The sequence below is a fragment of the Poecilia reticulata genome, linkage group LG19 (assembly GCF_000633615.1).
Source record: "Poecilia reticulata strain Guanapo linkage group LG19, Guppy_female_1.0+MT, whole genome shotgun sequence".
Taxonomy (NCBI): Eukaryota; Metazoa; Chordata; class Actinopteri; order Cyprinodontiformes; family Poeciliidae; genus Poecilia; species Poecilia reticulata.
The window spans coordinates 12,605,763-12,633,297 of NC_024349.1; the positions used below are offsets into that span (position 1 = coordinate 12,605,763).

Genomic DNA, 27,535 nt, shown 5'->3' on the forward strand with positions numbered 1-27,535 from the left:
GATTAATTAAGATAATAGGTTGTTTTTTCTAAATTTAGTCATGATCAGATTGACTTAAATCTTAATTTAACTCGTCCTTAAAAAACATTTTTTATCAGTAACTGTAGMGTTKACTGCAATTTTACTGGTGTGGAACAGAGAAATATACAGTGCAATGTCAATAAAAATTAACTGAGTAAATTTGTCTTAAACAAAATTAAAATGCAGTAAGTGTGAATCACTTACTCTTTGYGACTTTCTCTGCACCCAAGTGCACACACATAATTTCCTGTTGCATAGTATCTGATATGATCCAACATAATAAACCTTGGTTAATGCTTTGCTGTGTGTTATTAGATATTATTTACTGCTGAAGATAAATGTAATGAGATCTATCTAGAGTAAACTTTATGATGTTGGTATGAAAGCTGAACATCTGTGTTTAAACTATGTCATATAACACCTGAATCTGTATGTGAGAGTGGATTTTCAATATCTATGCTGATAAGGTGCTCTGGCATAAGAAAGTAAAGGGCGTTTATGTTTCTAAGCATCATGTTACAGCTGGAAAAGTAGCACCAAAAAAACACTTCAGCCACCTTATTTCCATTTTTATAACCTGAGGGAAAAGCAGATACCTGGAAAGTGTTTAGATTCCATATACCATGAAGAAAAACACAATAATAAGACACATACAGGGAGATGCAGACCTTGCGTATGCTAATGGAGTCGTGAACAAGGGTTTGTGTGAAGTAGAGGACAGCGTCAGGTGGGAGAGGATGATCGTCTCGCAGAAGAAGAGCCAGCAGGTCTGTGGCCATGTGCTCAAACTTCCAGGGCCTGAAACAAAAACAGACATATAGACCACAGAGGCAAAAAAAAAAAAAAAAAAAAAAGTAATTTCAGGCAGCAAAAAAGCAATTTTTTGTGAAACACAAAGCATATTCTGGTGAAAAAACATTTTAAATGAACATTCAACTACGCCAGCAGGAGCTGATAMGTAGGATGGCAATTATTCCAGAGGGTGCTGTTGTAAAATAAAATGCTACCAGTAGTCAATATAAAGGACTGTATTTAAAGTTTCCTGGCAGAATATCACTCATTGCTAGATTAATTTCTGTCATGGTGACTTTCATTAGCTATTACGGGAACATTTTCAAGCACTAGGAATACTGGAAGTTGTTAAATAAGGATAGTCTCACTTAATTTTTGAAGTAATTGCTCAAGAGAGTTTGAAACGCATAATTTTTTATCTTTCTTTAGCATCTCATTTTGCTGCATTTCTAATGCTAATGTGTTATTTTTACTCCTCAAACTATTAGCTGCCTAAATGATTGCCACATGGCAAAAATCTACAAATGATCATATGCAACTCCATAACCTTTGAACTTATGAACGTTTTCATATCTCACATTCTGTTGAMGTTAGCTGCAGTACTAATGCTAACAATTGTAAAATGCAGTAAGTGTGAATCACTTGCTCATTATTATCATTCCCCCCCCCCTTAATGATTGGTGACAGAAAAACAACAAATCAGTTCTAAGCAATCTATAACTTTTAAAGTAAGCATTTACAGGAGTTGTTCTAGTTTTCTTCTTTTCTGCAGGGATAATGCTAGCATTTATGTAGCTTTCTTTTGGTCATGATTACCTGTCTTAATGTCTGTCATGTACCTAAAGTCATAATATATGTATATAATCCACAACTTCTAAAGTAATGACCTATAATAGTTTTAATCTGCAGCTGTTCTCAATTACTCTCACAGCTAGCTTTTCTRAAGAGCTAACGCTAGCACTTATGTAGCCGTGTCTTTTTATTTCTCCAAAAGTTCCCTTTTGAAGAAAGGAAACTTCTCCAAAATTAACCTACTGGTACTACTTTTTAAGAAATGCCTCACTGAGGTTTTAAAATGCTACTATTTTGTAAATTCCAGTTGCTTCTAGCTTTGCCAGAGAGCTAGCACTAGCTTTTATGTATTTGTGTGTTTACTCCACTTGGCAATTGCCTAAATAGTTTTCATAATGTAAAAAAGTTGTACTCCTGTGAGCTAAAATCACCACCGTTCCTATGCTAATGCTAGCATTGCTAATGCTTGGTAAAAAAATGACATTACACTATTAATCTCATAATTTGTTTCAATTTCTGTTATGTGTGCACACAGCATGAAATGCGCATGTAAGGAAACAGCTTACAGATCTCTGTCTTCGAGGCAGTCCAACAGGTCATTGACTAGCTTCTCATATTTCCTGTGTGAAAACAAGAAGCCATGTTCAGAAGCATTAAACARACTACAAATAATAGCAACAAAAACTGACCAAGAAAATTTCCCACTAGCTTTTCTGTAGCATTTTTATGCTGATTAAAATTGGCTGTTTTTCACCTAAATCTGCTCCACAGTACATTAACATTTTTTAAAAAATATTCCTACCTTGCAGCAACAACATTTCTGATTCGCTGACGCTGAATTCCTTCTTTTATTTCTTCTTTGGAYGGGAGCTTCGAACAAGGTGTGGGATTTTTAGATTGTGCAATTTGGTTGGCGATCTCGACACATCTCTCTGACACCTAGACAGGGAGGTGACCAAAGGAGAAAGACCCACGSTTAACAGACCACAGTCAAGGCTAGTTTGGTGATTGTTATTAGATGCGTGTCTCACAGTGAAGTAGATTCCAATGGTGTCGTGAAGGCGATGAATCCTATCAATGATGTCATCAAACAGTCGACCAATGGAGGGCTTCTCCAGGGTCACCGAGTGTGATAGTCCGCATCGGACCAGAGCGGGCCACACTTCCCCGACACAATCCCAGTCCCGTGTGGTTGCTGGACAGAAACCACTGGGAGCGCCCAATAGGCAGTACAGACTACCCTGAAGAAAAAAAGAACAGAAAGAGGTCAACTGTATACACGCCCTTAAAAATATAATTAACCTATAAATCAGGTATCGAGAAGGTATCGAGATGACGATTTGATTTCAAAACTGAACGTGACTAACACAATCCCATAAGGTCAGTCATAGGACTGGATGATATGGCTAAAASATGTGTCACAATATAAGCGTTTCATATTGGTCGATACTGATAATTATTGATTCATTTTTTTGTATTAAATATCTGAAATACTGACAAGCTAATGAGATGGTCTTTTCTGTTTTATCCACAGTTTTCACTCAACACTTTTTTTTCCTTTTAATTTTTTAAGTGGTGGAACCTTAAACTGCTGCAAAGCAAGTTACTCAGCAAGTTGTTGCTAGGTAACCAAAGAGTGCGCGAGTTGCTAGGTAACCAAAGAGTGAGAGAGCTTGTTGATTCAATCAGAATTCAGTGAAATTATTGAAAATTCTTTTACATTAATTTTTGAATAAAGCTAATCTTTAAGCCAAACAAAGAGTGGAAGTAATGTGACATTTACACCATTAATTTGAGTTTTCACATTCGCATTTTTGTTGCAATGCCCGGTTACACTGCTAGCAGAATTAYGGAAAACAAGCCCTCTGCTCTATTCAGTGAACACATGTTTAGCTACAGTTCCTGTCATAAAACAGCTAATAAAAACAAAAAGGTGAACTTTTTGTTGCCGTTTCTCATCTGTACATCACATAAAAGCTGAGGTGTGTACCGAACAGTAAGACGTGCCATGAAACCCTTATTTCATTACGTCCATATTACGTTTTGTTAATGCCGAACAAAATCACCGTTCTGGAGTCTTGGTGCTCATTTCATGGTTTCACGTTAGTATTTTCTAAATGTCATCATCTTCCCCAGTGCGGCAGGGTATTACATGCCCTTCTGTGAACAACTTAGATTGTTTGACTAAGTGAAATGTGCTGCCATAATGGATCTGGAATGATAAAATAAAATGTGTCACACAGTGACAAAGAAACGACACTCCAAATAGAGAGGAAAGAAGAAACAAAACTAGAAAACAATTGAACAAAATCTGTGGGATGACATTGTTGTTATTCACAATAGGATGAATTAAGTGTTCAAGGATACAACAACTGAGCTAAATTTCTAATAAGAACTTTTTTCTTTTTCTGCTAAATATGCTAGTAGTGAATTATTGCCACCTGTTGGCCTGCTGTGCAAACTGTAGACCTCCGACTATACCTCAGTGATGTAGCAGATATTAATATCATATCTACACATCTCTGATTTGTGCGTCTTAGACCTTATTAAGCAAAAACTGCAAAGTAAAGTGTAAGCAGGGAAAAGAAAAACCAGGCTTCCAGCCTCAACATCTGGTTGTAAATATGCAGAATCCACAGAATTACCAATTCCAGTGACACTAACAAAGCCATCAATATCATGGTGCATTTTAGCATGTCTTTCATATTCAGCACCACAGAGAGAGAGGCAGCTCTGAGGAGTCACGTGTTGGACGTGTGTGTTCCCAGTACCTTGAACTGCTGCTCCGTGCCCGCGGTGTTCTGTGGAGACAGCAGTTGTAACATACGGGGAATCATGTCTCTATAAGAGAAACTATAGGTTCCCATCGCTGTCATCAGCACGCTCTGCGCCCTGCTACGTACCTGCAGGAATATGTGTGTTTGCACAGTTAGCTCCAGTTTCACCTAAGCACTCACACGAAAACGGGAGCCAGACGTCGTTCTGAATTTAGTTCTCTACCTGGCTGTACGTGCTGGTAGAAAGCAGCAGCAGATCACAGAGCAGCTCCTGATGGACCACTTTGTATTCACTGCCCTCAACCACCAGTTTTCTCATCTGCTCGCGAGGAAGAACAAAAAAAWAAAWAAAWAAATAAATAAATACAATTTTCATCACTGGAAAATCTGGAAGATTTATTTTCGGGCATGAGTGTGTTTCTCGTTGCGAACCTCATGCTGGAGCAGAACCCGGTCGATGAGCAGCGCTCTGATGTGCCGCTTTTTCCCAAGAAGCTGTAAAAACGAAAAGGCGAGGCGTTTAAATCATCCTGTAAGTTACTTATTGAAACTGATGACATTAAGCAGGCCTAAACCTGTCATTCTACCAGCTCACCCTGTTTTCCATTGACTTCTTGACAAGAGTGAAGCTTTTCCAACGTGAGTCAAACTCCTTCTTGTGTGTGCCGCAGAAAAACATGAGGTCACCGACGATCTGCAAGCAAAAATGAGCACAGTGAGCCCTTTGCAGATCTCAGAAGTGTACACACCTCCTTTCAGGATGAGCTGTTTTGGGGCCTCTTGTCACCTCTTGTCACTTCAAATCCAAATAAGCTGCTGCTGGCCACGCCCCCAAAACTCAACGTTTACGCTCATGTAAAAATGGCTGCAAACAGATGCATACATCTTTGTAAAGCAGAAGTGGAGCCTCCTGCACACTTCTCACCATTCAGCAAGTGGTTTCTGAATGTAAGTCAACAACAAGACACTTGTTTTTTTTTTCAGCAGCCATTGTACAATGCACACAACATGAAAACCAGTTGACCAAACATGCTGGAGCTCAACTTATGTTGCTAGGTAACAGTGCAGTGCCTATCAATTGTTTCGTAACAATCAGGAGGTTTTTGAAATGGTTCACTTTCCAAACACTAAAAAAACTTATTGCCAAACAATGTCTGGATGTTTTTTAATCACTTGGGCTGTTTTTAGAAGCAGCTGAGACACAAATGGAAGTACAAAAATGTGCAAAATGTGAAATGTGCATAACCGGTTCGCTTTAAAGTGAACCTGACTGACCTCAAATAGACGTGGCCCATTTGCACCATTGCACAACTTTAGCGAAAGCCATAGTTTGCAGAAAGGTTACAAGAGACCAAAATGATCTCATTGTACAAAGGACTCAAACAGGAGAAGAGCATCAAAATTTCCACGGCATTTCATGACAGTATATACAGTCATCAATAACTGGAGAAAATATGGGACAACAGGGATAAAACTGATGAAAAGAAAAGATGGAAACTGGTCAGGGAAGCTGCCAATCGAAACACTTTTAGGAGCTGCAGGAATTTTCCAAATAGTGATTGTGTCCTAAATGTAGCAACCATCTCCACGGTTTCCCCTTTACAGCAGGACTAAGAAGCATAGCTCCAAAAAAAAGCATCTTCTTCCTAAAGGCCTGGCTAAAGTTTGTGGAAAAACGGGCTACAGATTGACGACGTATTGACATCTTGATGAATTAGTGGATTTCGCTCAGAGAAATCGAGACAAAACTTAAACTTGGCAAGTACTCCTAAGACTTTTCTTAGAATTTTAAAAAGATCCGCAAACCACCGAAGGCCTTAAGAGAGACTCTAAAGTGACAAAATATTTGGAGTATTGTGGACTTTTAATGAGGCTTACAGTGTTTTCAGCAGGTAAATGGTGGAAAGACAGACAGAAAGGAGAGATGTTCTGTGTCAAACGGATATAACTGTGCAAACAGCAGGCACCGCTCCTCTGTCCTGTTTGGTTTTTATGTCCTTTAATCCCCCATTTAATGATGGTCATTTCGCCAGATCAAACTAATTTATACAAGCGGCCAATCACAGTGAATTGCTGACAGCTGAGCATCTACAGTATCAAATAAATGACATAGCAAAACTACCAGTGTGGTGAGAAAGTGTGATAACTCACAATAATGATGAGGATATAAATATGGTGCTATTAAACATTTGATGCTGTGTGACAATTAATTCAGTTGCGTGGTGTCTTTGTTATCACACTCTTCTCTTAATCCAGTCTAGACTGTATGATTGGTCAATTTCTATCAATGGATTATTGGAGGGTGGGTGTGTATTTTTCTTTTGTTTGTGTCTTATTTTGTTTCATGTATCATCCACTCTCCAAAAACACAAAGTCTTACCAAGTATTTTTGGTCTAGTTTCTAGTGAAAATATCTTGGCACACTCGAAATGAGACAAAACTAACTTACAAGTAAAATTTCCGAAAGATTTATGAGCCTTTTAAGTCGATAATTCCTTAATATTAATGAAGGTAGACTATTTCACTTGTAATATGGGAAGAATGTCTTGTTATTAGTGAAATAATMTGTCAGTGGAGCTTGTACTTTATATCAATACTAAGGAATCATTTGCTTAAATCAAGCTCATGTATCTTGCTGAAATATTACATGTATTTTATTTTTGTCTTACTTCTGTGAGACTGAGATATTTTGTGCATATGTCCAAAATATCTGACAAATTTGAAGACCTTTTGTAGGGAAACGTGGGCAAATACAGTCAAGTTAAGGCAAACTGCTATTAAAGAACAATATATACCAAAATCAAACTAAATATTAGTTCAAGATGTGCAAACTTATGCAACAATTTTACTGCAACTTTCACACTTTTTCCACTTATGTTTTTTTTTTTTCAATCACGTTGTACAAGATATGTGACATCTGAAGTAATGTTTTATGGTCTCAGGTTTTAAATTGGAAAAACCTCCAGGAGTTTGACATCCCCTAGAGTGATTGTGACAGAAATAAAGGATCGGGCACCTTAATGATGACAAAAAGGGATTTTGTATCATCTTCCGAGCGCTCCAGGATGTGATCTGGATTAGAGAAAGAGGATACAAGTTTGCACCGCAGTCACATTTCAAACAGGAGAGTTTTTAAGTGAAAATCTCCACTCACGAAGCAGCAGTCTCATGGTCTGGCAGATGGACACTCTGTAGTTTTCCCATGAATCATCTGAAGGGGGGGAGAAGACACACAGACGTCCCGTATAGATGCAGAATGCAGAATGAGCTGCACTTATCGCCCACTGACACTGATGGTGCTTTTGATCGTGCGCTGTGTTCTTACCGTACTCGACGCCTACGTGCAGTTTGATCTCCCCCAGATTCACCATGGAGGGCACCCTGAGAAAAGGCCAATCGTGAGACAAGCCAGCATGGAAAAGCGTGTTTCTGTACTATTAGTGTGCAGAACTGCAGCCTCACAGGTCAGGGACGTGTGCGCCATCCAATGGGGGCAGCATGCTCCCAGCTCCAAGAAGGCAGTGCTGCACGATCGCTAAGCTCTGCCACAACTCCTCCCTGTTAACGACACACCACATCACACTCCTTCCTCTGCAGTATGTGCCTAGAGGCACCACAATGGCTTTCCAACACTTTGGGCTGCTAAATTCAACTTTCCCTACTCTGCGTTCTTGATTAAGAAGTCAGGAGAGATAGCTAAAACATATGTATCGCCTTCTCTTTTGGTGTGAACAGACCTCATCCATCAGTAATGGAGGACCACCGTCCTGTTTGTTTGGCTTAAACGTGTGCGTGTGACGGATTGCCTCTGCGGATCCGAAAGTGAGACAAACGACTGCGCACCTGGTCATTGGCTGAGCTCCAGACACGTGGCCTTTGATTCGCTGCAGCTGGGGATGCAGGAGCGACGACAGCAGCTGGAAAACAAAGTTTTCCTCCTCCTGGCACGGAACATGCCAACACACACCCAACGCTGCCACATCTCCGGCTCGGCCCCAGTCCTGCAGGAGGAGACCCACAGAGCTGCAGTGAGCTGTTGCCACTTTTTTCCACTGGAACAACTGGCAGGCGAATCAGCACAGCCAGTCGACCTCCAAACCACAGACCTGTGTCATCTACCGAAGTCTTAAATATTTAAAACAGATGCAACGGATAACGCCACTAACTTTTCTACAAACTAACAAATTTAATGAATAAGAAAATGAAAAACAGGCTTAAACAGAATTGAAAAATGATGCGATGCATTAGATGAACCTGGTTGACCCACAGCTACGCAACAGGTGGCAAGTGAATGAATAAATCTAAGAAAAATATTTGCAAGTTTAAAAAGAACAAGAAACAGAGATCCTTAGTTAAGAAAACAAAGGAATCAGCAATAATCTGAGCAAATCTTTTCACTGTTCGTTCAAATCGTCTCATCTATGTGTGCATGTTAGCAGAACTTCTAACTGAATCCAATCTTCCTTCATATTTTTGGGTTCAGATGGCTTGATTTATATGATAAGCAGATAAAAGTTTTAATTTTCACTTGTAGATTAATATATGTTCATGCAGTCCTCCGATCTTACAATTCACTCAGTGAATCCAAACAACTAAAAACATTCAAGAACAATCGAGGCCACCGCAACATTTTTAAGTCAACACAATTTTCTCCTTCTGGCTCCTTTTCTACTCATTTTCTCCTGCTTGAATCTCACTGTAACAGCATATTGTGTGGAGCACTCTTCAAATCGTAAGGAAAGAGAATAAATTAACACAAGATATAAAATGACATGTCAGTTTATACCAGATACATCATCCAATCTGCTGATAATCCATCGTGTGTCAAGTAACTCGTTGCTGTTTGGAAACCACTTTATTGGTGCTGAAATGCCTTTTCATGTCTGTCATTTTGTACGATCTGTGTTATTTTTCATTTTTGTGACAGGCTGTTAGAAAAGTGCCTAAAGATCCGATTCAAAATAGGTTACTTTCTGTCAGGCGTGAGCTGATCCATCACCCTAAACGAGCAAGACTTTCAAAGTCTTAATGAGTCGGAGTCATTAGAGTTGAACTGGTGTAAATGACAAAAAACATTCCCTTCAAAGTATTCAACATGAAACAATATAAAGAAAATCAATCAGAGGGATCGACAAGTTACTGATCAAATTACTTTCATATATTACAGGAAAGTCAAGTTTCTCAGAAGTGTAAATTCATGCCAACTTATTGTTACATTGTCCGATATCTGCTTTATTAATCTTTGAAAGATGGATCCAATGGATCTACATAGTACTCTAAAATCATTTTCCTACATATTTTTATATTGGAACCCAATTTAAATATATTAATTACTGAGTTTGAGCTGTAGATATGTGCAAATATGAGAGAATGCTATAAAAATGGAATTAAATAATGATGAGTGCGGTTTTGTCTTTTTAATTTTTTTTTTTTGCAAAAGTTTTGGTGCATCTTTACCCGGATGGGGAGGTCGGTATCGAAGCCCCCAGAGGTGCTGCGGTACTCGGTGGGATAGATGAGAGACAGCGAGCGGAGTGTGTGCTCCAGCAAGCTGCAAGCGAGTGTGTAGGCCTGCTTACAGCGAAGATGCACACACACGCGCAGGATGCGCTCCAGCTCCCCTTGGTATTTTAGCAGCTGTTCGCCATCCACACGGATTACCTAAATACAACACAAACGCACACACGTATAACCGAGAACATTCAATTCAGTGGAGAGCTGCGCCTTAAATTTTGAGGATCTTCGGTAAATCACAGCGTCTGGCTCACTCAGCCTTGCGTTGAGCTCCCAGGAGTAATAAAAAAAACTTGAAAGAGTGTCAATATGTTCTGGTTAACGACAAAGCGCTCTGATATTTATGACCTTGAACGGAGCACACTGTAAGAAATGTCTTTTGGCTGGTGTTTTTCCTCTTGTAATATCCTTACTATAATTCTGAAGCGAACGTTTCTCCTTTTTTTTTTCCCCCCAAAAAAATGCTAATTGGTGCCAAGCATATGTTCTCTTGTCGTTTTGAGAATGAATACAGATTCCGGACATGGTGCAGATGACAATAAGTGATCGTCTGAGTATTTTTTAAAGCTTTAAGGTGCTTCAGTAGTTTATCCTCTCACCTCCGAGAGCAGCTGGAGATTCCACAGCAGCTCCTTATCCAGCTCATCTTCGTTCTGCAGCTCCACATCTACGCACAAACACATTAACCCACAGAAAGCTTTACTTATTCGCCTCAAATACTTTATTTCTTGAGCTTAATTTGGACCCATAATCTTGGGTTCAAGGTGTTGCATCACATTATTCCAGTTGAAATTTGACATAAACTCTCTGTGTCCCTTGAAAATGTATTTTATCACATAAAAAATAAATAACACCTGTTAACAAAGGCAAGACTGCGGCTGTCAAAATGATTGTGGTTATGATTAGATCTGCCGTAGCACAGAGTACACCGGGCTGCCTTTGTGCATGGAAAATAACTTCTGATTTTTTTCCTGGCTAGGTCACCTAAGAGTTTAATATTCTTAAAATCTGTTTACTTTGCAAACTACTTTGAGGTTACGGTGATCAGAAATTTGAAGACGGAACAAGGGCTGAAGATTTGTCTTCGGCTTTCATGTATAATTGAAAGGACCTGCTGAATAAACCTATTCTTAGCTCATTTGAGGCCTCAAATAGTCTTGCGAGCAGCGTCACATCCTGTCTACACACAGATCTGCTCTACAATGTGTGGTACTGACTGTCAGTAATGAGCGAGATGATGCTGCAGCAGTGAGGGACGAACAGACGGAGAGACTCAGCAGGATGACACTGCAAACACACAAAAACGTGCAAAAAAAAAAAGCATCCAGACATATAAAAAAGAACACACAATTAGGCACACATTCATGCAGAAAAAAAGAACAGAAGCAATGAAAATGAGCATAGCAAATGGAATGAAAGTATTCTGCAACATGTATGGCCTCAGGAAGGTGTGCTATTTAAAACTTTTTGGTTTCTGCACAATAACACAAAGGCAAATTGCATCACATATATAAACAAAACAAGACAAAGTCAATGTTACCTTTGCTGCAGCCCTGCACATGTCAGCCACCATTCTGCCTGACACACACGTCTCAAAGATGCTGGAGGTGGCAAAGCTGTACAGCTTCTGCAACGCAACCTGATCAAAACGCAATGTAGTATAAAATCAGATGATGCACTTCATTTGTATTAACTGTCTGTGCAAATGGGGTTTTTTTTGGTTTTGTTTTGTTTTTGGTGTAAGCAATCATTTTTTACTGCATCATTAATGCAAAAAACTTTAAATTTCGATTTTTCAATGTTCAGTCTGTCTCGTAAATCTGCGTGATTTAGTGGTACAGGCAAAATTTTTATATTCTTTCCAAACTGTTACCATTACACAAGGATGACACAAGGCCCAGTTTAGCAGGCTAGGCCAAGTTAGGACAATCTTACTAAACTTACAAATGACAAAATTAAAGTTTTGTCTCTTGTACAGTCCTCCTGTGGTTAAGAGAGAGGAAGTCTTAAAGTTGAGAGTTGAAGAAAATCCACTTCCTAATGTTACAGCTATGACTGAATCAATATTAGTTTTAATGTTCTTGACATAAAAATGCCAATATTTCCCATTTTCTATGCTTCTTGAGACAATTTGATCAATAAGCATTTTAGCTTACACAACACTAAATGTATTCTTCTTTATTCTTGTTGAGAATAATTATTTGTTTTTTTATTACATCTAGTCACATTCAGTGTTTTTACACATTAAAATGCCATAATTTACTCAAATCAGATTTTTTCCCCTCATAATTTCTTACAAAACAGTCTTTTGAGCTTAAAACAATTACCATAAAGTTGCTTTTAAAGTTGTAACATTGTATAACCTTACATATTCAAAAATATGTTAAAGAAAATATTTTAAATTTAATGCTTTTTTTCTGCTTCTATGAATAAAATATGCGTTGTTTGCTGACATATAAACAACATATTAGTTTAAAATCTAAACGTGGATTGGGTTAGATCTCAAATAAGCACTGAAATCACCATTTTGAGTATGCATTCACCTTTTTATCAGTCAGTAAATCCAAAACCAAAATATAAATGGTTAGAAAAATATAAATCGATGTCAAAAGTCCAATGTTTTGTATTTTGATTTCTATGGGTTTTTTTTTACAAAAAGGAATAAAGTTTTGAAAGTTTTCTCTCTTCCATACTTACCCAGACCTAGGCCTAAACCCTTTGCACAACCAGTTCATGCTTGTGCAACTAATGTCTAATAAAAACCAGGCATAATAATTTTGAAAAAACTGACAGAAAACTGCTTTTAAAGCACCTCTCAAAATGGTAGGGTGTCTGGGTTCATCCTTCACAACATCCGGTGTTAGCTGGTAAATAATGTAGAGTTCATGTGACACATTTTACCACCTAAACTGAGTCTTTGATTTATTTTTATTTTTATTGTCAAATCAAGCAAGAAGAACTCGCAAAACAACAGAAACTGAAATCTTCATGAAAGATGTCATCAGTCAAAGCAAGAAGCCTACTTTCAAGAATCTGAACCCGAAAAAGACATTTTTAAAGGTCACGTCACACTGAAGGCTTGTTATCTTTGAGACATGTGTGTATTTCTGCACTACCTTATAGATTTCTGTGGAGCACTGTGTCAGGATCGTGCTAACGGTGGAAGACAGTCCCAGCTCCACCAGACTCTCCAAATGAGTCTGGGTATCCGTCTCCGTCTCGTCTCTCGTCTGCTCCAGAGTGCTGCTGTCTATGAGAGCAAAACATCTGTGCACACACACACACGCACACACGCAAACACAAACTTAAAACACTCGTCTGTGATGAAAATGTCAACAACGATATGATTAAAAAAAAAAAAAGAAAAACAGACACACACACACACATACATACAAAAAGGCTTTTTCACTCCAGAGGCAGGGAGTCTAGTGCATTTCAAACAGAGAGACACATCCGTATTCTGACGATGACAACAAAGCTCCACAGAGTGACAGGCTGACTTGCTAATTTATCTCTACCTGTCCAGGAACTGCAGCACAAAGTCTTCAAAGCCGGCTGAGGCGAAGCAGAGATCTTTTTCAATCTGCAGGGAAGAAATGTAGGTAATGTGTTTCTGTAATATCTCTATGATTTGTTTTCTATGGCTTAATTGAGGAAAAAAGCCGTTAGACTACTCGGGGAAATACATTTGACGGAAGCGAGCCTCAAAGGGAAAGCTCTTGATCTGCATTGGTAATCATCTTTAGATAATTACTACAAGAATAAAACTGTGATTACAAGAAATCTGAATTGCATTTCCGCTGCAGGCATGCCAAGATGTCACTTTGAGATTGGGTGAGATTTCCAGAAAGACCCCCTGCCCATCTATGCTGAGAGTCCCCTCCGTTCCCCTGGATGCCGTCTCGGAGGAGACCCGCTACGAGACCCTGCACAAGCTGGAGGGATTAAACATCCCGGCCAACCGCGGCGATCGTCCCTTAAATATGAAAATAAGTGGCTCGGCACGAACGCTGGAAGCAGACCCACAATGCCGGTCCGTGTCCCCATGCTGGAGAAAAATGACCAACATGGTGTTTTCACGCTTTGACTTTTAGTGCCGACTGAGAAAAACAACAACAGATAAGCAGATAATTAGCGCCGTGTAGGGGTGGATTTTGTCGTCTGTTGTTGTTTTTGCTGCGTTTAGTGTCAGAAAGTATGAAACGCTGTTTTCCCGGCTTTATGCTAAGCTGAGCTGACATCTGAATGTTTATGGTGGGAACATTAAAGTGATGCAAGTTTTTCTTCTAACCGTCAGAAAGTCAGAAAGCACATATGCTAACTTAAGTGTCAAATTACCCAACAAATAAAAAGGATGTAATGATGGGTGCTTTTGAAGCATCACTTTGTAAATACAGACTTCAAATTTACTTCGTCTGTCCTACCTGTTAGAGACGTAAACAGATAATGAATTAAACAACAACAGATGCACAACAGCCTTGCAAATGCTGTAACTATGTTCTGAACAATACGTTTAGTTTCAATCTTTATTTTTTACGTACATTAAGCTGATTACACAACACTAATTCTGAACAAAATAATGGTGGAAAGCAAAGTTCTTTTTCTGCTTTCTGTCAAAGTGCAGCATGTTGGAGTAGCTTTATCTTTCAGAAGCTAAGGACAATGATTTGTCCGATTATTCTTCTGTCTCCAGGTAAAAATGTTCCAGTGCCCTTTTTAGTTACCACTCACTTGTTTAGATTTGAGACACTATGCTTTAAAGAAAACCTCTTGGCGCCTACGATGTAAGGAGTCTTCCCATTTGTATCTTAAAAGTCGGCACGGTTCTTGTCCTGTTTGTGTTTTATCTGCAGAGGTGTTAGACATCGGTTCTGGTTTTTACCTCGGTGAGATCCGTCTGTCGAAACGGAGCAGATGAGCAGTCCACTAAAGGCACCAAGGTGGTGAAGGTGGTGATGAACTGGAACGTTATCTGGACAGAGATCCACAACAGATCAATTTACATCATCTGACACGATCGTGGCGTGCGTTAAATAATGTGCCAGGTAAGATTTTTCAAATCTTTTCACTGGGTCTGCTGCGATGATTAATACAGCGTGGAGAAAACGGGAGCAGCAGACGAGGGAAGCAATCCATTTTACTATTCGAGCAGACAACCAAGACACATTAATTACAACTTCTTCAAACTGAGGTATTCATTCCACTTTCTGGACTAATTAATAGGACAGACCTGAGTATACAAGAAGGGAACTCAATCAGCGAGAGCTCTATTGTCATCCCGTCTCATAATTTTTCTTCATTACTTATCGGCACATTCATTACTCACCATGCACTTGCTGAAGTCGTTGGGGTCCACCCCCGGGAGAGAGCCCATGAGCAATGGGAGCACGTGAGCGCGGCCCTCTGGGTAGCGGTTGTCAGGGGAAACGAGGCTGCGCGCCATGCCGATCATGCAGCTGAGGGTGGCGGTGAGCGTGTGCGGCTCCGTCAGGGTCTCCATCGCCGCATAAGTCCTGTTTTACACACAGTTTAATTACTGCTCGCATTTCACAAAAGCCCCTTTCTTCGGTCAAGTCTCAAACACGCCTCCATTAATGCACTTTAAAAATTGCACAAAAGTGCAGACGGATCTCACTTTTCAAGTACTGGTGGTATGACGAGTTGTGGTGTGAGCAGAGCCAGGTTCTGGAGAGCATAGGCTGCATCTGTGCTGCCGGTTTTGCTGCAGATCACCAGGAGAGGGCAGAGGGAAACACAGCAGAGTTACAGCATGAACGATACACACGCACACACACACACACACACACGCACACACGCACGCACGCACGCACACACACACACACACACACACACACACACACACACACACACACACACACACACACACACACACACACACANCACACACACACACAAAGGGAGACAGATAATCACTGATGAGCTGTCCTTGTCCAGATTAGGCACATTGTGACTGAGGCCAAGTGCACGCAATGACTCACTAATGAGACACCGCTCTCAGATGAGATGACTGCATTTGTGTTTACTGGTTGTTTACCTGTTCATGCTCCAGTGACCTGCTCACGACATTAAAGCACAAGGCATAAAAGAATCGCTCTCATCTTTAAGTCTCGAGATTTGCAGATTCCAGGTACGAAAGGTTTGACCTACTAATCAGCAGTGAGCAGTTTTTGACATTTAAAAAGGAGAGGGTGCTGATTAGTGGAAATGGCTGGGATCGAATGTCTGAATCAAAGCTGTAGCTAAAAAAAACGTAATAAAAAATCTGATCCCTGAATGTCGACCAAGAAGACCACCAACTGACTCAGACAATGCAGCAGAGTGCTCACACCTCCTCCCACAGAGACACCTACTTCTCTATATGTATCTGCAGGAGCACAAATTTATTCTGTCACAATTCCCGCCTAAATCTGGCAAAGGCTGTTAGATTTTAAATGTCAGCGAACAACCTACGGTTCCGGTCGAAAGTTTAAATACACTCGTTATGAGAGCTTCAGTGGCACGTTTGAATTTATTCTGGGTTTCCTTTCATCCACACAGGTTCAAAACTAAACATAGCTGCTCAAATATATACATACAGCCCCACTAATAGTTGGACGAAAGTTCCTTTAGTAAATTGTGTGTTGTAAGACACAACACAATTTTTTTTAGATATCAACAAGGTCCGGACACACCGGTCACTGGATATTTGACTGGTGAATTTAACAATTCAAATTAATCTCTGTTCTTCTCAGAGATTAATTTGAATTGTTTGATTTCTTTGAACAGACTTGGCTTTTCAGCCTAGTCCATGCCTGGCACTAAATCTTATTCTTCTTTATCCATTTCCAAGCTATTTTTAATGTAGTTTAGGTTCCAACAACCAAGCTGCTGAATAACTATGCAATATGTCTCCGTCTTCATTATTCCACCATTGCATAAGTAACACTGGCATCAAACTGGGTCCACAGGATGACAGAGACTCCACTATCTATGAGAGTGGCTACAGCCTTCTGAGATTTCAAAGCAGTAAAGCTTAAGATACTTGTAGACAAATATCTTAAGCTTTGTCACATCTGACCATAAGACTTTTCTCATCTCCATTCTTCCCACAGAAGAGAAACCAAACTGTAGTTATTATCTTTGGACCAAAAGAGTCAGGGCAAGGCTTCAGTTATTACAGCTAGAAAATAGTGGTCACACCCAAAATCTGGGTTTAGTGACGGACTCAGATCTGGACCTTCAGAGACATAAAGTCAGTCTTCTACCACTCATTCATGTGTTTATCTTTAGTCAGTCGCATTGATTCCTGCAACAGTGTCTTCACAGGTTTGCCTGAAATAATAATCAAACAGCTGCAACTGATCAAGAATGCAGATGCTGGTGTTCTGACTAAAACCAGGAAGATGGAGCACATCGCCCCAGTTATAAAGTCCCTACACTGGCTCCCTGCAGCTCAGAGAATAGACTTTAAAATACTTTTGTTAGTTTATAAATCACTGAACGGTTTAGCACCAAAATACATTAAAAACCTGTAGTTGTTGCATCAACCTTCCAGACCACTCAGGTCCTCTAGTTCAAGTCTGCTCTGAATCCCCAGAACCAGAACCAAACATGGAGAAGCAGCATTCAGTTTTAACACTCCACTGATCTGGAACAAACTTCCAGAAAACTAGAAAACATCTGAAACACTGAGTTCCTTTAAATCAAATTTCTATACAATGGGGAAACTAGCCTCATGATTTTGATGATGACATTTGAGTAATCTTTATTGCTTGTTTCATTACTGTCTATGGTGAAAAGCACTTTGAACTGCCTTGTTGCAGAAATCTGCTATACAAATAAGCTTGACTTGACATGTGGGCAGCTGCAAATTTTAGTTGAGCTTAAAGGTGTCAATTTCGAAGCAGGAGGCTTATTTCTTGCCTCACCCTGACACTGCTGTTCCAGCAGTTTCCAGTTCGCTAGGTCACGACTTGTTCTTGATTATTATTTCCTCTCATCTGAGTGTGACAGTTTACCTCAGAGAGTTGAAACCGGGACACAATTGGGTGTTCCTACATGACAGTGATCATAAACACACATCGAAAGTAATTTTGGAATGGAGAAAGCAGGCAAACATCGGGCTTCTGGATTGGCCCCAACATTAACACGAATGGAAATTCGTGGATGACGCTTAAAAGCAGAGTTTGTGGCTGGAAATGAACTCAATTCAGCCATAAAAACTGGCCATCCAGCCAGAAATATGTCAGACGTTTTTTGATGGCTGGTGTGTCTATAAATTTCCACATGTAATTTATCCCTGTACAGAAAATTCTCAATAACATGAAATATGTGCACCCAGTTGCACTTTTCAGTGTATCTGCATGTTTCAGCGGGCCAAATTTAAGACTTAACACTTTTTTAATAGTAGCTTGAATGAAATTTAAGACATATAAACTATAAATATATGAGATGATTGGAGGATCCTGCTGGTTCATACAGGTTGGCAACAGAAGTGAGCCAATGGCAAACACAAACATCATCCAGCCAACTGGTGATACATTTACACTTACCCGTGATAGAGTCAAAAGAAGGTAGCTAGCAAGGGTATATTTATTAGCAGCTACCGTATTTTCCGGACTATAGAGCGCACCTCACTATAAGCCGCACCCACAAAGTTTAAAAAAAAAAAAAAAAAACTGGATCGATATCATTCAACTTAAAAGCAGCATCATTGGAGATTGGAAACATTTCTCCATTGTGCCTGCTGCTAGCATGTACGCTCTAAATGAAAATTAGCACTTTCTTCTTTGATTTCCAATTTTGACTTCCAATGATTTACTTCCTGCTACAGAGCCCCCTGGTGGTTGAAGAAAAATCCACAGAAAAACCGCACCGTGTTATAAGCTACGCTTTCATCAAAGCGTGGGGGAAAATGTAGCGCTTATAGTCCAAAAAATACGGTAGTTTCCGACCGCATTGATTCACAGAATGCAATGAAGATGTCTGCATGCAACTTAAACTTTTGCCTGACAGAAACAATAAAAACTACATACAAAATTGAATAGTCTTGCCACAACAAAATTTAAAACCTGTGATTATTGTATTAACATTTTTAATTTCAAATATTTTAAGGCCTTAATTTCAGATACATGAATGTATCTAAAAATTTGAACAGACTGGCTTTAAAATCATCAAGGTTGTTTGCACCCGAGAATAAAACTAGTCCAATAAACCGTTAAAGGCTCCGAAATAATATAACATTTATGGCCGTAAAAGGTGTACTTCTGAGAACTGCAGATTTAATTTTACCGAATAAACTTTTTTTAAACTGAAGTTCATCAGTAAAACTTTATTTATATCCCTTGGAGGTTCTTTAAACCTGTCGAAAAGATAACTAAATAAATGCTAAAGCTGGTATAACAAAAGCCTCCTGAGTTTAAATTTCTGTGTGCAGGATGCATGTGTGGGTTTTATACTGACGCTCCAGTTTTTCTCCCAAATATCAGAAACATGTCTGTTAGGTTAATCTGCCTCTTTCATGCTGTGCAGCATGTCTCTAAGTTGCATTGTCATAGATTGGTGACCTCTCAAGGTTGTAGCCCGCCTCTGGCCTGATGACTCTTAGCAATATGCACCAGCCAGGTTGTTGTCATTTATGTTCATGCCATAAACTTCTAAAGATGCACGGCGCCATTTCCAAGTCCTGAGGGACTCGATGGCAGAAATCCAGAGTTCCAGAAGTGTTTTATTAGGAATGCCAAAGTGCATTAAAAAAAACGGTATGAAGTCATTTTGTGATTTGTTTTGGCTAATTGCTTCCAGATATATCTTGTACAATTAAAATACCATTGATTTCATTTCAGTAATTTAAAAGGTGAAACGCCTATTACATAGATTCATTGCAGATTAAAATCAAAGTTTTTACAGCTAATAAAACACCCACCAAATTTTTGTTTTTTCAGAAATGTTGAAAAACTGTAAAGTATGTCCTTGTACTGTGCAGTACAGCACTAATTGGTCATAATTAGTCAAAGCTCCCTTTGCACAAATGACATACAGCATGAAGGAAAAAAAACTCTTGCTTCACAAACCTCACAAAGTCAGTGTTATCCCTCCTGCTTCTGCTCATTTTTCTAGAATACATTTTCCTTCCACTAAACCTTCTGATAATATGCTTAGCTAAAACACTCCAGCTGATAACTTTTTAAGGATGACCTTCTGTAGCTTACTCTCCTTGGTGAGATATTGCTGACTGCTGGACAATTATCAGCTTAGAAGTATTTTTTGTTTTTGTGTGGGATATAACATTTATGTGTCAAATATCATTTTTGTTTTAAAATTGTTTTAATGTAATATTGTAATTATTTGAAAAACTGATTCTTGGATTTTTATTAATCCATCATCATCAAATTAACGTGAAAAACATTGGTCTGTGTGTCATGAATTAGCATAATATTTGACTTTTACTTAAAATAAACTTTCAGATTTAGTGATTTGCTTATGCAGTTGATAAAGAGAGCGCAGTACCTGAACATGGCCAAGAGGGCGGCGCCGGTGAGGCTGCGGGTGAACTCTTGCAGGTCTGCATCTGTCAGTTTTTGACACTCGGGCACCAGAGTGATCCAGCTGGATCCAGCGTAGCGTTCCCGATGCACGCGGCGTACGACGCTAGCTGGCAGTCGCTGCAGCAGCCTCATCAGTCGAGACTAAAACAAATCACACATTTCTGTAATAAACACCTCGAGGATTTAATTGATTCCTTCGTGCAAAACATGGATGCAAAAGTATACGAGTGAGAGGACGAAGAAACTGACCTGCCAGCGACCGTGGTTGGAGGGGTGGAAGAAGGAGGCGATGCTGTTGAAGAGGCAGGTCAGTTCTTTCTGTGCAGGATTTCCTGGTCCGCCCTGCAGAAAAATGAGCATTGAAGGTTCATTAAGCAGCCGCAGTTCAATGTTTTGACACGATTTTTGTCAAAATCTTCACTAGTGTGTACCAGCAGTGCCGTGATCCATAAAACCAAGTATCCAATGTCGTAGGAGTTGATGAGGTATCTCGGCGCCACCATCTGACTGACCCCAACCGGGAGGTTTAAACTTCGCAAGATTCTGGTAAAGATCTGCACACACACAAAACAACAGGGTTTCACCTTCCACTCACAGCGGCCTCCTGGTAAAACATACCAACAGGAACACATGTATATCCACATAATTCTGCTAATGACTCACTGTGGGAATATAAGGAGTCCACTCCACATAGCCGATGTTATCGTTGGCAAGCCGAGCAAACAGGTTCACTAGGTGCTACAAGACAACATCAGGAAAACAGTGACTGTCGAGTCTGTAGCAAAATTCCCAGAAGTGAAGTTTGCCATTTCAAGAATTAAATATAGCCCCTGAAAAATTGGAGAGATGCTCAAGAGGGAGGAGAGGACGTGTGCTCAGCCAGGCCGCCGAGGGCCTGGAGGCTGGATAAAGGCAGAGCGGAGGCACAAATGGAAAATCTTATCTGCACGCTGAGTGGAAACCAGCAACAACACTTCAATCATCGCAATCAGGGAACGTAGAAGCCGTGTCATTCCAAATTACTCCATCCATCTTTGGCAAACTGGAAAGCCGGTTGATCCCTTGCTCAATATATTTAAAACGTTTTAAAAATCCATTAGAGGTGAATTTTTTTGTTGCTTTTGTGATAACATAAATTTGCTCTGACATCAGGAATTCTCCTTCAAATCCAAGGGAGCGCTGTGTCTTACTAATGTTTTCATACTCCACATTTTGTCACACCACCACAACAAATTTCACAGTATCTTAGAAGAGGCAGAAGGAAAATGACATTTAGCTTTAGTATTATTTATCTTGCAAAAGATATGTGGTCCATTTGAACTTAACCTTCTTTGCTCTGATACCCCTGAATAAAAATCCTGTGCACTGAATTGCATCAGCAAACCCATAAAGAACTGTTCAGAAAACATTGCACCCCACAAATTTTGGTTCTTTTATGAAAGACTGGATGAGAAAAGCAATTGAAATAAAAAGCCATAAGATGTCCTGCTTGCAGTTTGATACAAGTGGAAGAGTGTGGTGGTCTAACATTAATACTGAGCTTTCTGGACTGGATGCTCCCCAATGAGCTGCTGCTGGAGGTTTCAAACTCTAACATTGTGAGTGCAGCCAAATCCCCCCCCAAAAAAACATCCAGTCCTCTTTAATACAAAGTAAACACGACTGTGCTGTTCAGAGAAACTTCCTTCATGAGGCAGACGGATGGGAAAAAAGGAAATGCCCGACGATGCCAGATGCTAATTGCACTGACGTACAAGCTTACACTACAACACTGGTATTTGAGATTGACTGAAAAAAGGTCAGTAAAGCTCCTGCATCTGTAACAGTGAGGTACCAGCTAATTCTAAATGTTTAAATGTTAGCTTCATAGACGCGTTCTGAGCGCTCCTCTTGAGATGCGCTTCCCGGCTGCAAAGCGCCGAACACTGCATCGTTCCCTTCTTCTGCAGTACAAGTTAATGCGGGAAAATGTTAATTAACGGACAGCTTAATCGGCTGCTAAATATCGAAGCAAACAAGAGCAACCTTCCCTGTTGTTGGGCTGAACACAAATACATGCGACACTGATTTAACTTGGTAAAAAATTTGGAGAATCTTGAAACCCTATCATGTCGTTCTACAATTTTGCACAACTTTCTGTTAGTTCATCACTTGAAAGTGTGTTTGTTTGTTTTTTTGACAAAATAATAATAATAAAAGACTTCAAAACTTTGCGTGTATGTGTAAAAGATCTGAATCGACCTGAAGCTCTGCAAGTATGTACTCACCCCTTCCCAGCTTGGCTGATTTTGCACCGACATCCACAGATTCATTAACTCATCAAACCACAACCTAAAAAAACACAAACACACACTCAGAGAAATAACTTTTCAGATTAAAACTTAATGAGATACACCTGAGGCTGAATTCCCCTCATTTATCTGCAATTTCCCCTAAACATGAACTCATTTTCTCCTCTGTGTATTCTGGAGGAGGGAGAGCAACAAAATGAAAATGGAAAAAAAAAAGAAAAAGAAGAAAGAGAGCATTAAAGATGATGTATTGTGGAAACTGTGCAGAAACTGCTTATGGATCCAAGAGTAAATCCAGACAAATCGCTTACAAAAAAAAACAAAAAAAAAAACGTGGAAAGCACTGAGAAGCCGTGAAGAGGCTTGACAGCTGGAATACAACCACAACGAGAGCAGAATGAAGGATGGGGGCAGAGATTTTTTTTTCCATAAAAAGCAACATATTAGCAAAACAAAAACTGTTTCAATTTCAACTGCATAGGTTTAAATCCTTCCACAGCCTGATAATGCGGTTGCTAATGTGCTGCATTTTAAAGCAACTCAGAAGCTTCATTTTTCAGTTTCTGCAGGCGGATCTCTTGGTAAACTTCCGAAACCCTGCGAGCTAACTCTGGCTCGGGACGCTCAGTCCTCAGCGTGTTATCCCGCTTCCAAACAGAACCATTCCGGCCGGTCCAACTCACTGGAAGCCCTGGCTGTGTTCCTCCTGGGGCATGATGGTGGGCAGAAACAGCTCCATGTTGCTGATTGCCTTCTGCATGACCACGTCAAACACGCACAGCAGGGGGCGCCACTCATCCAGCATCTCCTTGGTTGAGGATGCTGGGAAATACCTGGGAGCAAAAAAAACCCAAAAGAAAACTCATGCATATTTATTTAATAACAACAGAGAAACTCCGGTAAGCACACACGCACAGAACAAATAAAGGCTGCGGCCATAAATAGATGCGAACGAGCAAAGATACGAGTAAACACATTGATCTGGAGGACACAGCTCGAGTATAGATCAAAGGAAAACATTCTTTGCTTTCACAGATTATATGATCAGAGAGAGGATGAGACTTACAGTCTGCAGCTTTTGATCAAAGCCTTCAATATGTGGTCCACTGAGCTGTAAGCAAGCAAAGAGATGGATGAGCATGTGTTCTTCCTCTTATGTCACACTAAAAAAAAGAAAAACTACAGAATATTCAGAATTTTAATTCGTAATAATTTTCAAGTCTTTTTAGAAATGTCTCTATCACCTTTGGGTCCAAGTTTTTATGTGGCCCTCCTGCCTCCAGAGGGACACAAAAATAAAACCTTCAAGAAAACAGTTTAACGCATAATTATTATTTAATCGATTAAATCAACATTTGCCGCCAAATTACGTTAATCAGTCCCTCCACTCTTTTGCGAGTGCAGAAATTACAAAATAATAAACAGACCTCTGCATTTTTTTGTGCTGATGCATAACTGTAAGTTCGTTCCAAATTTTCCACAAAAATAGTCAAAACAATCAAGTTAAAGTGACTAACGCCCACCTGCAGGTGGCAGTATTTCATACTCAACCTTATTTTGTGTCATGATCAAAATGGCAAGTTACGAAAAGTCTCAGAAGCGCAAATTTTGCTAAAACTCTTACAAATGTTTCTAAATGAGTGATTTTAATTGTAAACAAATTGCTAAAACCAAGATGTTAAATGATATTTAATTTTAAGAAGTACTTATCAAATGCAGACCCAGCTGTTTAACATGAGGGGTTTTGTGTGTATGTTATACATTGTGGCACAGTCAGCCCTTTGAGGACATTCATGATCTTGATATGAATGTTCAAGGTGAAAATGAGCTTGACTCCCCTGACCTAGATCTAAAACTTTTGATCATCCTTCTATGACGGTAGATCTAGATCAGTTAGACCAGATGGAGAGTCTGCAGATAATTTTGCTGTCACTTCAATACAACTTTAAAATTAGTTTCGTTCTATTGCACACAGGCCAGATTTATCAGATGCATGACCAATACTTATCCTTTTTGGATTTTAGTGTTTTTATTATTATTTTTTTTAATGTCTAGAATAACTACATATTGTAATTTGGTTTTAATTATTGTTGAGTTATTTATCATTTTGGCTGTTTTTCTTTTTCTGTATTTGTTTCACTACTTAGTAAGAATGTCCAATGTGTTTTCATGTCTGCCCACTTCTCTTTAACCTCTGTAAAGCACTTGTGTTACACTCATCTGTTTGAAAGTGCTCTACAGCTGGTTGATAAATCACCATTTATCTAACTTTATTGGACTATTTTTTCAAAACACAAGAGATTTGACAAAAAAAAAAAAAAAGTGTATATTTGGGTGGTTTGCAGCAGTGAGAGACCGATACGATGTGAAGGTAAAGGCGCATACTTTGGGAACCAGACGAGACCCAGGTGCTCCGTTTTGGAGTAGATGAGTCTCTCGTACAGCTCGTAGAGGGGCCTCCATGGTAGCTGAAGGTCATCTCTTGACAGCAACTCCTTCTTCCTGTTTGGAAAAAACAAGTCAGACCTCAGCTGGCCCGCCTGCGTGCAAACGCTGGCGGGTTCTCAGATATTTAAAGCTGTGAAAAGCCTCCTGTTTGTGAAAATGTTGCGACGAGGTGGGACGCTACAGGGTGTCCGTCAGGGGAGAGTGAGTCATCCTTCCACAACCACCGCGGCTGCCAACTTAGGAACATGTCCACCAACAGGATGCGGTGATTCTATGAAGCTATTAAAGCATAACTGGACAGACAGCTGCAGGCTTTAGCAGCTTCACAGGAGAGGTCTGGAATAATCCGCCTGTTAGTGGTTTAAAAAAAATGAGGCACGTTTAAAACCTTAATGTAAAGTAACATTATCCTTTTCTCTGCTCCTTTTAGTTCCTCAAACGCCCACTTAAGGTTTTAGATTTCCCACAAAATTATGCTTCTTTGCTGAGCACCTCAGAAGCTTTTAAAATGAAGTCTATTTTTTCTTTTAAATCCCCCTGAGAACTTCCACGCTTTCTTCACACTAAGTTACTCAATTCTTCATTAAGTCGCCAATTTTAAAGGATTACACCTAACAGACGTGTGCCGAATCCCTTCGCTTGAGTTTTTATGAACAGAAAGTCCTTTTGTTCCTATGTATCTATCGGTGAAGGAACAGGCTCTCGCTGGGGAGATTTCAAGAGGAGGCAATCTGCAAAGTTGGCCGTGAAATCCTAAAGCGCGATACGAAGAGAGTCTGCAGACCTAATGTTCGCTGTTAAGGATCAAGTTCAACACTTGGCTGCGAGAACTGAAGCTTGATACTCCGTTATCCCAGATCTTTCTCTTTTCATCTAAAACAAAGACGTCTGACGTCAACATAAAGACCTTGTTTTGTGATGGATGCAGAAATCACAGAAACGCACTTGAAGACTAATAGCAAGTGATGAATGCCTCGGAAACTATTTGCGTGTCACTGGGGGAACGACGGATCTGATCCAGGAGACAAAAACCAAGAGAAACACAAATAGGCCGGAGCCTAAAGAGTGATAAATTTGCTGTAGAGCCAAGATTCCTCGCTCACAAGGAATGCTTCTGAGTGTGAGGATATGTATTTTAGCTCGCTAACATATCGCCTACTCGCTGCACATTTTACTCCTTCGGTTGCTGCAGAGTGTAAAAAAAGCTGTTCAGATTTGTCACTGGAGGCATGTTCCTTCTAACAGTGACTTTGTCCTGATTTCCATTTGAGACGCAGTGAAATATAATTTTCCCAAGTTTTAACCACAAAAACCAAAAGCTCCACTCATTAATCACGACTTGAGCCACAAGATTTATTTTACGATCCTCCAGAGGAACTGCCTGTGAAACGGACTTACCTACATCATTATGAACTAACCACCACTGTAAACGCTCTGAACAGCTACAGCGCCTTGCAAAACTATTCACATCCCTTAAACTTTTTACCATTTGTCACATTATAGACACAAACGTCTATGTATTTGACTGAGATTTTAATAAAGTAGTGCCAAATTCTTCAGTGGAAGGATCTCTCAAGGTCTTTATATGTTTTACAAACTAAATCTTGTAATTAATCCCATAATTTGTAAATATGAATGTTATCCAATTTCAGTAATAAATGCTTCTGTGAAGGTTTCATAGGTTTGTCATAAAACATTAATGAACAAACGGCCTCACGAAGACCAAGGAACACAGAAACAGCAAACAGATGTAAGCTAACTCTGGAGGAGCTGCAGCAATCCATGACTCAAATAGAAAAATCTATCAGTTTATCAGAGCTAATGAGAAGATTAATTGAACTAATTCCAAGAGAAGACGGGAAGAAAACCTGTTACCATGGAATGATTTAGATCGAAAAGTTTTTGTGTGTTTTAGTGGTCTAGTCAAAGTCTAAATCTAATAGAAAATGAGAAGAAAAATGGGAAAACAATTCCCAGTTTGTAGATGTGCAAAGCTGGAAGAAACTCTACCACATATTGACTAATTGGGGCAGCATACAATGCAAATGCACATAACATTTTGATAACTTTGTATAATTTCACTTCTCTTTTCACAAATGTGCTTTGGTAAGAGTTGATCAATAACATAAGATCCAAATAAAATAAACTGTTGGCTGGGGTGTAATCTGACTAAGTAGAACTGTTCAATTAACCTAAATTTGTAAAGCCAAATAATTTGTCACGCAATCATGCACTTGAATTTTACAAAAATGTTCTGTAGGTGAATTGCAAAGGCAAGACTTGTCTGCATATTGCACAGATATTTAGGATCAGCACCATAAAGAAAAACCTCACAACAGTTTCTGCATATATA

The 27,535-nt window shown here is 39.6% G+C and overlaps 1 protein-coding gene across 1 annotated transcript in view; it reads right to left on the bottom strand.

The window, feature by feature from the left end:
- psme4b (proteasome activator subunit 4b) overlaps positions 1 to 27,535 on the bottom strand; it is a 48,464-nt gene that overhangs the window by 18,827 nt on the left and 2,102 nt on the right. The window contains exons 3-32 of the mRNA XM_008437097.2: positions 25,120 to 25,236; positions 23,801 to 23,845; positions 23,418 to 23,567; positions 22,711 to 22,774; positions 21,107 to 21,181; positions 20,875 to 20,997; positions 20,693 to 20,785; positions 20,406 to 20,584; positions 15,532 to 15,618; positions 15,223 to 15,409; positions 14,779 to 14,868; positions 13,415 to 13,479; positions 13,013 to 13,163; positions 11,437 to 11,535; positions 11,114 to 11,183; positions 10,496 to 10,563; positions 9,840 to 10,043; positions 8,226 to 8,383; positions 7,845 to 7,940; positions 7,708 to 7,763; positions 7,537 to 7,593; positions 7,399 to 7,454; positions 4,978 to 5,076; positions 4,815 to 4,877; positions 4,606 to 4,701; positions 4,377 to 4,508; positions 2,637 to 2,846; positions 2,408 to 2,544; positions 2,172 to 2,225; positions 690 to 819 (exon numbers count right to left, since the gene is read on the bottom strand). Of these exons, the coding sequence (XP_008435319.1) occupies positions 690 to 819; positions 2,172 to 2,225; positions 2,408 to 2,544; positions 2,637 to 2,846; positions 4,377 to 4,508; positions 4,606 to 4,701; positions 4,815 to 4,877; positions 4,978 to 5,076; positions 7,399 to 7,454; positions 7,537 to 7,593; positions 7,708 to 7,763; positions 7,845 to 7,940; positions 8,226 to 8,383; positions 9,840 to 10,043; positions 10,496 to 10,563; positions 11,114 to 11,183; positions 11,437 to 11,535; positions 13,013 to 13,163; positions 13,415 to 13,479; positions 14,779 to 14,868; positions 15,223 to 15,409; positions 15,532 to 15,618; positions 20,406 to 20,584; positions 20,693 to 20,785; positions 20,875 to 20,997; positions 21,107 to 21,181; positions 22,711 to 22,774; positions 23,418 to 23,567; positions 23,801 to 23,845; positions 25,120 to 25,236 (3,211 nt within the window). The remainder of the gene's footprint in view (positions 1 to 689; positions 820 to 2,171; positions 2,226 to 2,407; positions 2,545 to 2,636; positions 2,847 to 4,376; positions 4,509 to 4,605; positions 4,702 to 4,814; positions 4,878 to 4,977; positions 5,077 to 7,398; positions 7,455 to 7,536; positions 7,594 to 7,707; positions 7,764 to 7,844; positions 7,941 to 8,225; positions 8,384 to 9,839; positions 10,044 to 10,495; positions 10,564 to 11,113; positions 11,184 to 11,436; positions 11,536 to 13,012; positions 13,164 to 13,414; positions 13,480 to 14,778; positions 14,869 to 15,222; positions 15,410 to 15,531; positions 15,619 to 20,405; positions 20,585 to 20,692; positions 20,786 to 20,874; positions 20,998 to 21,106; positions 21,182 to 22,710; positions 22,775 to 23,417; positions 23,568 to 23,800; positions 23,846 to 25,119; positions 25,237 to 27,535) is intronic.